The 11,722-nt window shown below is 39.2% G+C and overlaps 1 protein-coding gene across 7 annotated transcripts; it reads left to right on the plus strand.

Moving 5' to 3' along the window:
• The first annotated feature begins 639 nt into the window (after positions 1 to 639).
• On the plus strand, positions 640 to 10,607 carry LOC310922426 (TPA-induced transmembrane protein). 7 transcript variants are annotated; one of them, XR_014592427.1, is made up of 9 exons: positions 641 to 1,035; positions 1,849 to 1,941; positions 2,085 to 2,367; positions 5,096 to 5,219; positions 5,765 to 5,898; positions 6,744 to 6,814; positions 8,245 to 8,435; positions 9,338 to 9,432; positions 9,957 to 10,607. XR_014592427.1 is itself a non-coding variant. In XM_083882993.1 (8 exons), coding segments are annotated over exons 3-8 (633 nt in total). In that variant the 5' UTR covers positions 641 to 1,035; positions 1,849 to 1,941; positions 2,085 to 2,256; the 3' UTR covers positions 9,340 to 10,607. The 7 variants fall into 7 exon arrangements, 5 of the variants coding, with proteins under 5 accessions (XP_083739119.1, XP_083739120.1, XP_083739121.1 ...); XR_014592426.1 differs by having other exon boundaries at positions 640 to 1,035; positions 8,301 to 8,435; positions 9,338 to 10,607; XM_083882993.1 differs by having other exon boundaries at positions 9,338 to 10,607.
• Positions 10,608 to 11,722: the final 1,115 nt, after the last annotated feature.

Raw genomic sequence — 11,722 nt, forward strand, 5'->3', positions numbered from 1 at the left:
TAGCACTGTATCTGCACACAGTGAGATTCCTCTTTGTAACACTGCTGTTGCTTTTCCTTCCTTTCTCCTATTGGGCATCTTGCCCAGGTTCCTGTCAAACTTACAGTATGAGCTGTATTCAAATCCTGTATGTTTAGGAGGTTTGTTTCTTTAGTGGCTACTCAATTATCCACTTCTTCCTTTTTAATAAACACCTGCTAAAACTGCAAGGGGCTATGTTTTATTTGTTTGGATGTGCCTCTGAAACTGTAAACCCTAGGTGCAATCAGAACTGCACTGATGCCTTGGACTTTGCTGTTTTTGTAAAGCCAAGCCTAATGTGCCCCTGTTACTAAAGTGTACATTTACGAGTGCAAGTTTCTTTTCCTTTTGCTGAAACCAGAAATATCCTGTCTAGGGAAGAAGATAGCTTTCCTGCTGTTCTGTTTTAGATAAACACCAAGCCTAGAAAGTTCAGCTCACTTCTTGACTTCCCATTTTCTCTGAGGTTTTCTCAGAAAACTGTCAGAAGAGTCAATATTTCACATGGAAGAAATCCACCAAGTGTGGAAGTTAAATCTCCAAGATGGATGAAAGACTTTAAGGAACTTCTTGACAAACATATAAAATAAGGACTTTGGCCTTTGCATGGTGAGATCTGTATAATCATTAACTCTTTTTCTTAGAGGAACAGTTTTGGTCTCAGACAATCCAGTAGGAAGGTCTACTGTGAGTGGAAATTAAACACATGAACCTGATATCCAGCAAGAGAAGTGAGAACGAGATAAAGACTTTTCTAGTGTAACATGTCCCGAGTAAGATTTTGTAGATCTGGATAGATCTTCTGATCTTGATGACTGCTCAGCTTCACCTTCAGTCCTCCAGAGCTTTAAGGATTCTCAGAACCAAAAGGTGCGGGGTATAAAATTTGTATTTCTTTTCACTTGTGGAATAAACCTAACACATGCTCACTTTCGTGGAGTGCTTTTGCCTGGATGGGTGTGACATGACATCAGGAATGCAAACCCTGGGTGTGCTTCAGGTGGCAGAACCAAGGTGAGTTGCACAAAGAAAAAACTGAAGTTGGTGGGGTGAGAAGAGAGCACCCTGAGCTGTTGACAGGAAAAAGGAGTGGTGTTGTGAGTGGATACCCAGGCAGCAGGAAAGGGGGTTGGGGAGGGAGTCTGTGTTTGGTTCTTAATGCATGATATCCCCTGTGCTGGGACAAAAGAGTGAGCAAAGGTGTGGTTACCAGCTGTCTGCCCAGACCTTTTGATTCAGAGGGGAGAGAGATGCTCTTTGGGGAGGAAAGAGAACATGGGGATGAGTGTGAACAGGAGAAATAAGAGGAGGTAGGATCAAGGATATTGGGAAGGCTGGATTTGTAATCAGCCCCAGCTACAATAAGCTGTTGTGAGTGACTCCAAGTGCACACGAGTGTTTGTGTGGGAAGCTAGTGCAGATCATATCACCACACTTGTTTCATAAAAGCGTGTCCTGTAGAGCACAGGTTGAAATTAAAAGCCATGTTTCTCTTCTCTTTAGCTGTGTCCTTTGGGGTTTTTTTACCTGAAAGCAGCTTCTCAGGTTTAGGTTGGATAGTATGTTAAAGGACATAAATGGTTCTTTAACACCAGATATGATTTTAGTTAATATAATAGCTAGAGGGAGAACAATGTACAGCACAAAGGTCAGTAGTATTCATTTTTTTATTGACTAGAGAGAGAGACTAGAAATACAAGTGTTGACAGAGTTGTAGCCTAAGCAACAGCATTCTCTGTGAACTTTTACTCAGTTCATGCTGTTCAGTACCACATCTGTTTAGCTGCATGGATAACAGTAATAACATTTTATCGTTTTGGCTGACAGCAGCAGAGAAAGCGCTCCTTTCAAAGTCGTCCCAGCAAATGACAGCGTTTCTGAAGGTTTAGTCATCTGCTTGTCAAGGGCTGGAACAGGAAGGTAGGCAAACTGGAAAACCTGGTATTGCTTAGCCGAGAGCCAGAGTTCTCACGGCTACGCAAATCGATACTTCGCCTTCCTTTTCTCTGCAGCTAGAACAGCTGACTTTATCTGCTCCCTAATTTATTCTCCTAATTTTACAGTATTTTGAGACCTCTCCTGTGGAAACCATCCCCGCTCTTCCTGTTCCAAGCCTCATGTGTCAGAGCTATTACTGACCGTAATTGCAACTGAAACGAGAAGAAAATAAGATCACTCCGCGCTCACTTCAGAGACAGAGGTTCTCACAGCAGACCTTCTCCAGAGACAGAAGCAATGAAAAGCCGGAGCTCTGCCCAGGAGCATGAGATTGTTCAACTACAGCAACAGAATGGGGAGGAAAGCGAGACTGATAATGACATGCCTGTAAATGCTCAAACAAGACAGGTAGGAATTTCACTTGCTCATTTGATCCTTCTGATGGGGGAAATACTACACAGCAGGAGAAATGATACTTGAAGGAATATTTTGCAGGGGTGATTTAATTTGTTGTTTGAGGTAGAGGGAAAGAGGCTAAAAACCCATTAAATGTATTTTTTTTTTTTTTAATCAATGAAGTGTTCTAATTTGAGAGTGGGATTTTAAGCTTTCATTTAGGAATTCAAACTGGAAGTGGTTCTCTGAGTTTTGCTTTCTCTTTTAATGTGCTATCAGTGGGATTGGCCTCAAAAGCAGGAAAGTTGAAATAAGTTTTAAAGCCAGGCTTTCCTTCAGTAGAAGTTAACCAGGAAACAGTGCCGCCAAACAAAAACAAAACGTCCTCGAACAGAGCCTGCTGGATTCTCTTTATCTCTAAGTAATTTTCAGTTTCTAACCATTATGAATTTATATTAATAGAATGCTGCAAAACCTCAGTTAAGATCAGCAGTGAATCCTAAGGGAGGTAGCTCCCAGTCCCTGGTTTAAAGCTACGGGACAGACTCGTTCTGGCAGAGGAATAGCATTGTGCGCCCCTCTGATCGCCCCTGGGGCTCATCCATCCCCCTGGGCAGGCAAACCCCGCTTTGTTCTGCTGAATCAGGGCTCAGTTACCTCTCTTGTGGTCTCCTAAGCCGAATCAGCTCGCTGCAGGGTCAGACACATTCCGGGAGGTGTAAAGAGGAACAGGAGAGTGGAGGGGGGAGAGGCAGGGGTCAGCTTGACTATCTTGGGAAACTTCACCCTTAGGTTTATCCTTCCCCTTTCCAGAACTGGGTTTTCACTTGAAGCCTCTTTATGCTGATTATAGTAACTGGCTTCCCGTCCTATAGAGACTGCGGGAAAGTTCCCATGCTCTGCTTTCTGCTCAGGTGAGTCAGAGCTGCCCTGCCCACTGGGGACTTTCTTGGCTGCTGTTGCTTCCCCAGGAAATATGGGCAAAGCTCAGAAGGTGTTGGACTACCCGTGGAGCTGAATGTTCTCTTGGTATCGAGCCACTTTGCTGTGTGTGATTAAGAATTGAGTTTTGTGATGGTCTAAACGTGGTGGCTCAATCAAAACTTGGGCTTGCCAGCTGCCTGTCTCAACTGATGGGGCTGTGGTTGATTTCGTAGTTGCAGTCTAGGCAGTAGTTACTGGCTTTTAAAAATGTTTAAAATACAAAACTATATGTTAGTGTTAAGTATTAAACTGAACTTCATACTTCTATTATATTTTTTAAATCAAATTTTAAAAAAAGTAAATGTGATTACAGCTGAAAGCGTGCTGTAAACAAAACCATACTCAGTGTTTGCCTTTCATTCTCTGGCAGAGTAAACTTCTGTGTGCAAAGGTGCCTACAGAGAGTGTCTCCCTTTTTCTGCCTCTGCTCCTGGAGGAATTTCTCTTGTAAGATCTTTCTCTTTGTGGGTGTTTTCTCTCCCTGTTCTCTTGCCACCCACAAAAGCTTTTAGCCAGCTGCTCAATTCAGTTAAATTCAGTGAAAGCTTCTCTGGATTTCTGTGTTCTTAGAAAGTTAGAAAAGTAGAGGAAGGAAACTTGGATTAGTACCTCCAGCAGCAGCTGGTTCCTCCCAGTCTACATGTGTGTGGCCCAGACAACCTACAGCATGTGCTTTTGTGCTTTTCCTTACCTGGTGCTGATGCCAAAAAAGACATGGAGCTTCCTACTACCTTTATGGCAGATGGAGAGGGAGGGAGAGAGAGGAGGAATTAAAAAGACAGCATGGTCTGCTTATGAACTCAAACCCTTGCTTCAGTCTTCTGATTATTCTGGCTGTGGAACAATACAGATGAAGTTATCTCTTTTGCCATCACCTAAGCTTGCTCTTTTTTTGTTGTTTGTTTGTTGGGTTTTTTTGTTGGTTTTTGGGGGGTTTTTTGTTTGTTTGTTTGTTTGTTTGTTTGTTTTTGCTATTCCTCCTGCTGGATTAACTCGTTAAAAGACTAATTTTTGTCATGGTTTTCAACCTTATTAAAAATTAAATAACAGGCAAGGTGCTGTCCTTTCTCTCCCATATGAATGTACATACATGCACAATAGCGTTGAGCGAGGTTTTCTTTTGACCTCATAGAACAGGTGAGATTTGCATTAAACTCCCTGTTAAACACACTCAATAGCCTTCAAGTTTCCAATCTTCCAAAGAAAAAGTTAGTCAGCTATAAATGTCTCAATTATTTTATGGAGGGTTTAACGCAATAGTATCTATAGAATAGCATTCCCTTTGCTTTGAGTGCTGACAACCAGAAGATATGCAGGTGGGCATCATCAATGCTGCAGAGGTGGATGATTTTGGAAATACCTCCAGAGACACCTTTTTAGTTGGGAGAAATGACAGACATTAAAAGGAGAGATTGTGGAATACGCAAATTTAATTCTCATAGTTAAAAAAAAAAAAAATAGGGAGCCAAGAAATCACCTTTGCAGTACATTAGCTTTATGGGCCATTCAGGAGTTGGAAATTCTGCACAAAAGGAAAGGATCTCTCTCAAGTGAATGTCCTTTACCTTTTCTAGGTCTACATTTTTTCCTGCAGTAGTCAAGGCTGGGAACCCCTGATGGTAGGGCATTGATTACCAATGAGGCTCTTTATCTATGTGGGGGTTTGGTTTCTAAATGTGACAGTAGAGACATGTTTCAATTTTTTTTTTTCCTGCCTTATTTGATTAATCAATATGCCCTTCTCTTTTATACCTAGGAGATAGATCCCTGGAGATCATGCAACAATGTAGTTTTCTGGAAGTGTAAACGATGGATGGTTATAACTGCAATATTTCTAGTGAGCCTCCTGCTCATTCTCATCTGTCTAATTCTTTATTCTAGTGAGTATCTCACTCTTGGTTACACTAATACAAACATGCAATATGTACACCCTAATAGAACCCAAATGCAAGAACAGTCTTTAATCTCTTTCAGTAAACCACTGAAGGAACTGGGATACTGACTGCAGATGGTGGTGTTGTAGTTCCATAGCTGCTGTGAATGCCTTTATCTTAGCAGGCAGCAAGAAATTTGTATCCCCATCAGGTGGCAATTCAAGTTTGTAGCTAAGTCAGAAAATATAACAAGAGATTTGGGTATGAGGATGGAAATCATGTTTGTAATGTTGGAATAAGTGCCACGGGTGACTTAGATCCGTAGGTGTCATTGCCTGTCAGGCTCCCAGAGCAGATAACTTTTGCTAATGGAGGCGGGTGATTGACCTCCACGTGCTGTCACTTTTTTCAGGTGACTTGCACTTTCTTTCTGTCTTTACCGAGGAAATTTGTGAGAAAGCCACTCTGGAGAAAGCCAAGAGGGTTTTTTCCAATGCTTTAGCTAACTGAAACTTTTTTTTCTCCCATTTCTATCTCCTTTTCATTATTAGGTATTAACACAGATGAGGATGACTACTGGGATCCTGATGAACTACTAAGCAGTGGAAGTGTTCACAATTTTTCAGGAACATTTGAGTTAATGTGTGGTCTCCCACATTTCTCCTCTGAGGACATTACTAAGAGGGTAAGTGTTTGTGTGATTCTTGGCAAAGCTGATTCTGCTTAGGACATAGTTTCGGTGTTTTGCCTTTTAAGAAGTTTCTCTTTCTCTGTGTAGCAACTCAGTCATTTGCAAGTCCACAAATAAAGTGTGTTGTACTTTTTAAAGTCGCGATCTAGAAAAAAAAGAATTGTCTGCTTTAAGCACAAAAAAGTATTGAGTTTTCCCCCTTAAATTTGACCATCAGTTAAGACATAGTCTTCACCTTTTTCACAGAATCATTGAATAATTTAGGAGAGGCCTTTGAAAGTCATCTGAGCATAATATGGACTGAACATCTTGTGTGCTGCATTTTTTTATGAGTACATGATTATAGCCTGGGTTTATAGCTGTGATTTCTGCTGAGCCAGCACAACTCCAAGTTACAGCTGAAATAAACTCAGCATACTTGGCAGTGATCATTTGGACATGGTGGAAAGACAGTCCCAGGACAGAAACCTTCCCCTCCACAAGAAAAGAATTAAAAGAGCCTTTTGGTACTAAATAAATCCCAAACCGAACAACATCAGTTGCACATGGCAACACGAGCACATACTTTTAGTTCACCTTGAGTGCCTCCATTGTGTTAAGGTTGCATAGCAATCACTCAAATGCACAATTAACTTGTCTGTCAAATTTAAAGGACTCTGTACCTTTTCCAGGGCAGATATTTGCTGTTATTTGACCTTCGGCACCCATTTTTATGCTCCGTAAAGCACTTTGTAATAATGATTTGCTGGGGTTTTTGTTTTGCTTTGGGTTTTTTTTTTGGTGAGGGGAAAAAAGAGATTGAATAAAAGAAACATATTTTTTTCCTCTCTCTCTCTCAGCTAACAGAGGTCTACAGTTCATCTCCAGCTTTAGGACGTTACTTTAGATCAGCTGAGGTGATTTCTTTCAGGTAAGCAATTTCTGTCACCAAAGTTATCTGAAAATTACAGACTTTTGGTGAGGCATACAGATACTTATGTAAATACGTACAATATTTAAATCTGTAAAAAATAGATTGTTTGAGGAAAATTATGTGTATAGGCACTGAAAACTAGTCAAAGGATCCTCTGGTGTAAATGGTAAATGCTGCTAAAGTTACATAATGACAGGAACATATTGTTGCTGTGAAGTATCACCTCTGTTATCTTTGGTTCCAATTGCAGCCCTTAGTAAATATATTCAAGGTTATTTATTAAAAAGAGAATTAATTGCTGGAGACACTTAAAATTGACGTAGTTTATATAATCTTAAATAAATACGACAAGGTTCATGGGGAGGAGAGAATCATTTTGTTCCCAAAAGAGATAAAGGCAAGAGGAATATACATGTTTCATGTCATGGAGAAATAGCTGATAAGTAAGGGAAGACAGAGAGCTTCCCCAAGGACTTCTGAAAAAGAACTCTTACAAAAGAAATTAGAAAGACAGGAAAAAATCAAGGGAAGTAGTTTTGCAAAGTCCCAGGTCCTTTGAGATAGCAAGGACAGAGGAATAGCCACGCTGGAATGTGGCAAGGGGCAGTCACAAGGGCACTTTGCTCCCTTGAGGAATGAGCTCCTTTGGGCATGCCAGCTTTGTTCAACAGTGAACTGTAGCTCCTTAGCTTTATGGGTACTCATTAGGATTCAGACCATCAAATACTAAACTATGTGTAGTTTTGCACATATATTGATTAGCTAATAACTCTCTCTCTCTGCCTCTTTGATCTCTCTCTCTTGGTGTCTCTCTTTCTTTCCTTTTATTTTCCCCCATTTGAGTGTTTTTTGAAAATGTTTTGAATTCTGTGAGTACAAAAGGTATCTGTTGAATCCTAGTCAGTTTTGGTAGACCACAAAAAATGAAATCTCCAGTGAGGTTTCCAGTTCACTGGTTTGTGTAATCCATTCCAGAGCCGAGTCAGGAACACAGCTGGGTTGTCCCAGGTACTGCTACCAGGAAAACAAACCTTCCTACAGGTTCCTAGCTAAACTAACTATGCACAGGATATTGCAACACCTCTTATTAGTAGTTTCTTGTGAAGCACCAGTGTTGAAAACCACATCCCATCAATACAAGTGTCTAATGGCCCCTCCTGCATTTGAAAACATTTCTCTGGCTGGCTTCAAGTGTGTACCCAGTTTGAAGTGCTGTTCTGAGAAGGGAGGGGGAGGTAGCAACTGGCATCTTTGCCAGTTTTCTTTCATAATGGTTTTCTTGGGGATTTTTTTGTTTTTAAATACATTCCAACATTGATATGCAAAGAGTCAGTCTTCTCAAAAAAAAAAAAAAAAAAAAAAAAAAAAAAAAAAGAGAAAGATCCTGTTGAAACTTGAAGACATTGATCCTTGACTTTGTTTTTCAGTAATGAAAGCTCCACTGTAATTTATCAGCTAGTGTTTTCTGTACCACCATCAACAGAGGGATTTATGGAAAACAATATGAACCCAGATTTTATCAGGAACATTTTACGTCAAAATATTTATGATGAAGATAGTCTTAACCCTGAGACATCTGAATGTGATACATTAAGGCTCGACCCGACTTCTCTCACATGTAAGTGCTGTACTTCAGAGAAACTGTTTCTTTACAAAGAGCAGAAGTATTTATGGGAAAAGGGGGAAATATTTCTAGAAAGATATTGAGAGTCATCAGTATATATGATTTGTATAACAGTATTAAGAACATTTTAAATTAGCTTTCGGAAGGTCTTGATATGCTTAACTTAAAACCTTTTGTCCTCAGATGAGAAAGGGAATAGTGATGAGACTGATTAGCTATGGACTCCAATGAAACTTTTCTGATCTAATATTGCATTTTATCTTTACAAAAAAGTTTTCCTCATATGTGTGTGTACCATAATGGGGAGAGAAATAATTTAAAATATATCTCCTTATTGTACATTTGGGTTTGAATGCTAACAAAACAAATTTTAATCCAGGGGATGAAAAAGACTCCTGATTTTTTGTAAAATTTATTATGCACAGAAATACCTTTAAAGGAAACAAATGGTCATTCTTCCAGGTTTTCTAGGCAGTGAATCCACTGGCTACCAGTGACTAGGTAGTGATTCCAATGCATTTATATTTATCCTGATAGAAATGCCCATATAAAAGTCCTGTGAGGTTTGAATTTATACTGAAAACAATGCATGGAGCTGTCTCCCCCCAGTCCCAATTTACTAAGTCACACCTGTGTGCTTTTAGAATAATCCTAGGCTAACAATTCAACATTGCAGTATAGGTAAGGTTTGCAATTAACTCATATTGTTTTTTTCTTAGGACTCTTACTAAGGGACAACAGATCAACAAGTCATTTCAATTTTTAGAAGCATTTTATTTCTTTATATTGACAGGACTCTTAGAAAAAGTAGTGTAAAAAGAGACAGGAAAGAATATATTGAAATATCTATTTAAAGTTTCATTTTAATATTAATATTGTACTGTTTTAACTTTCAGAGAAATTATGGAAAGATTCCTCATCTTCATCACATCCTAGAAGAGATGGGATTCCCTATCTATAAGTAATCCCAGAGCAGGGAACTATTCATTAGGTAGAAACACTTCTAAAATTGTCTTATAAATACTACCTGTGATGCAGTATTGCAAATGGAAAATGTGGTATATTTATGACAGTGTTGTATTGCTATAGCACCACTACCTCCTTCTTCTATATCTCAATAATCTATTTCACCCTTGAGATAATCATGTATTTGATGCATGCTCTGTTAACCTTGAAAGCTCTGCTTTGTATTGCCTTATGATAAAATCTGAATGCTCTGCATGAGCTTTAAAAACAGTCTTGCACATGGCTCCTTTTTCTCTTGGCTTATGCAAAATTATCTGCACAGCTTCATCCTCAATGCTCACTTCCACTCAAACTCATATCTGTTATTTTTTCTCTCCAAACTTCATATGCCATGTTTCCTGGTTGCTCTTTTCTTGTAAAACAGCCTGAAAACCTATTTTTATATATAGCGTGTGTATATATCTTTGTATTCTTTAATTACATGCAAGACCTTTGCACTAACTTCTTAAGAATGCTTTAACTCTCATAATTTCCTTATTCTTTCTACAGTCTCCTTGGATAAGGTGCTCTTTGCTCTATTTTACTCTCCTTCAATGTGAAATGGGAAAGAAGAAAGCAACAGCATGAAGAGACTTGTCTTGTTCACTAACACACCTGAATGTCACAGGAATCGATGAAAGGTCAAATTAGCAGTGTGCTTTTACAGTTAGCTACTGCTAAGAGTGAATAGACAGATACTTGACCTGGTTTTGTAAATCTGAAGACTAGTCTGTAACCTTAATTATAGTTCCTGCCCAGCTCTGAGGATAAAAATGAACAGGTGTAAGGTATTTGCCTTATAAGGCAGGAAATGGTTGTTCTTGTTGATGTGAGGCTGGATGAGATGAATCAGTGCCAAGAGGAAGGTGAAGCAGATGATGTGGGCCAGCATGGCATGAAAGTTACAGACAGTGACTGGCTGTAACATGAAGATTAAGCATTAACTTTATGCAGAATGGAACATATTCACTACCATGTGAGTGAATTATATCTTGTAATTTATTTATAGCCTTATAAATGTTAATACTGTTGGATAGACATTTTTATTTTAAAAAGCTGTTTTGTATTGTAAGAAATATGTCATAGAAAATTATTTTTCTCTTTCTAATATTATTAGTTTATTTAAGGAGTAATCTGACTTGTTGTGCATTAAATTATTTATTTTTACCCTTAAAGTGACTGTTTTCATTCTTTAGCAGCTCTAGCCTTTCAGCTGTGTCAGTTGGAAAATAGCCATTGGAATTCTAAATGCTGAGCTGTATGAAGCATGTCTGACAGATATACACTCAAACCCATAGTTGTTGCATGTGTTTAAACTGAGCTTAGAAAACATTCTGGACCAAATTTGCATGACTCTCATATTTAGTTTATTCTAATTCTCTCTTGGTTTATAAGATATAGCATTGACTGTAAGAACTATAATTTCTCTTGCTATAATACTCTATGCAGCATACAGCTAGAAGAGAGATTCCTTTTCATTCTTATGCTCAGGAGGGATAAACTTCATGGCTTATATGGCTTGTCCCAAAAGCAGCAGACTATGAAAGTACCAGCAGTAAGGAAATATATGGTTTTTGAGATGCTGCTCAATCTTACTGCTCTCACTTAGACTTCAGATCCTTTCCTTGAACACTTCTTTATCTTGATTCTAGGAACTGAAAAATAATGTAATGATTAGATTTCTTTATGGTGATACCCACATGGGCATTAAGAGTTGAGAAAGGAGTCAAGCATTCATTTTTTCCCCAGCCATCCTCCTCTATGTCTGTAGCACTACCCCAGAACCTCACAAGAAAAACAAGGTGGAGCTGTAGTAAGATGTGATATTCAACAGAAAATGTCTGACTTTACAGACTGCATCCAGCCAGGTTTTGAACTTCTCAGGTTTAATTGGTTTCTCTCACCCGAGATTTCAAGGCTGGTGGTTCGTATGGGTCCGAGGGAGTGTTTTTCCCTTCTCGACCTCTGAAGGGTTTAAATCTGACTCTGTCTCTGGTTCTGTGGTCGGCGCGAGAATGATGAGGAGTCTCAAGGTCTTGGTTTTCTTGGTTTTTCACGTTGTTTGTTAATTCTTATCTTACAATTCTCTGTGTCCAGCCAAGATGTTCTCAGCAGCCCGGACAAGGGGATGACTCCCCCCCGTGATGGGAGGTCGCTACCTCTTATACAGATAACTATGTACCCATTGTTTACAATTCTGTGCCAATGTCTATCACCTATACTAACAGGGTCATGTCTACTCTGATCCAATCCACTGGAACTACTTTGTGCCCACG

The sequence above is a fragment of the Zosterops lateralis genome (assembly GCF_965231275.1).
Source record: "Zosterops lateralis genome assembly, chromosome: 2".
In the NCBI taxonomy this organism is placed as follows: Eukaryota; Metazoa; Chordata; class Aves; order Passeriformes; family Zosteropidae; genus Zosterops; species Zosterops lateralis.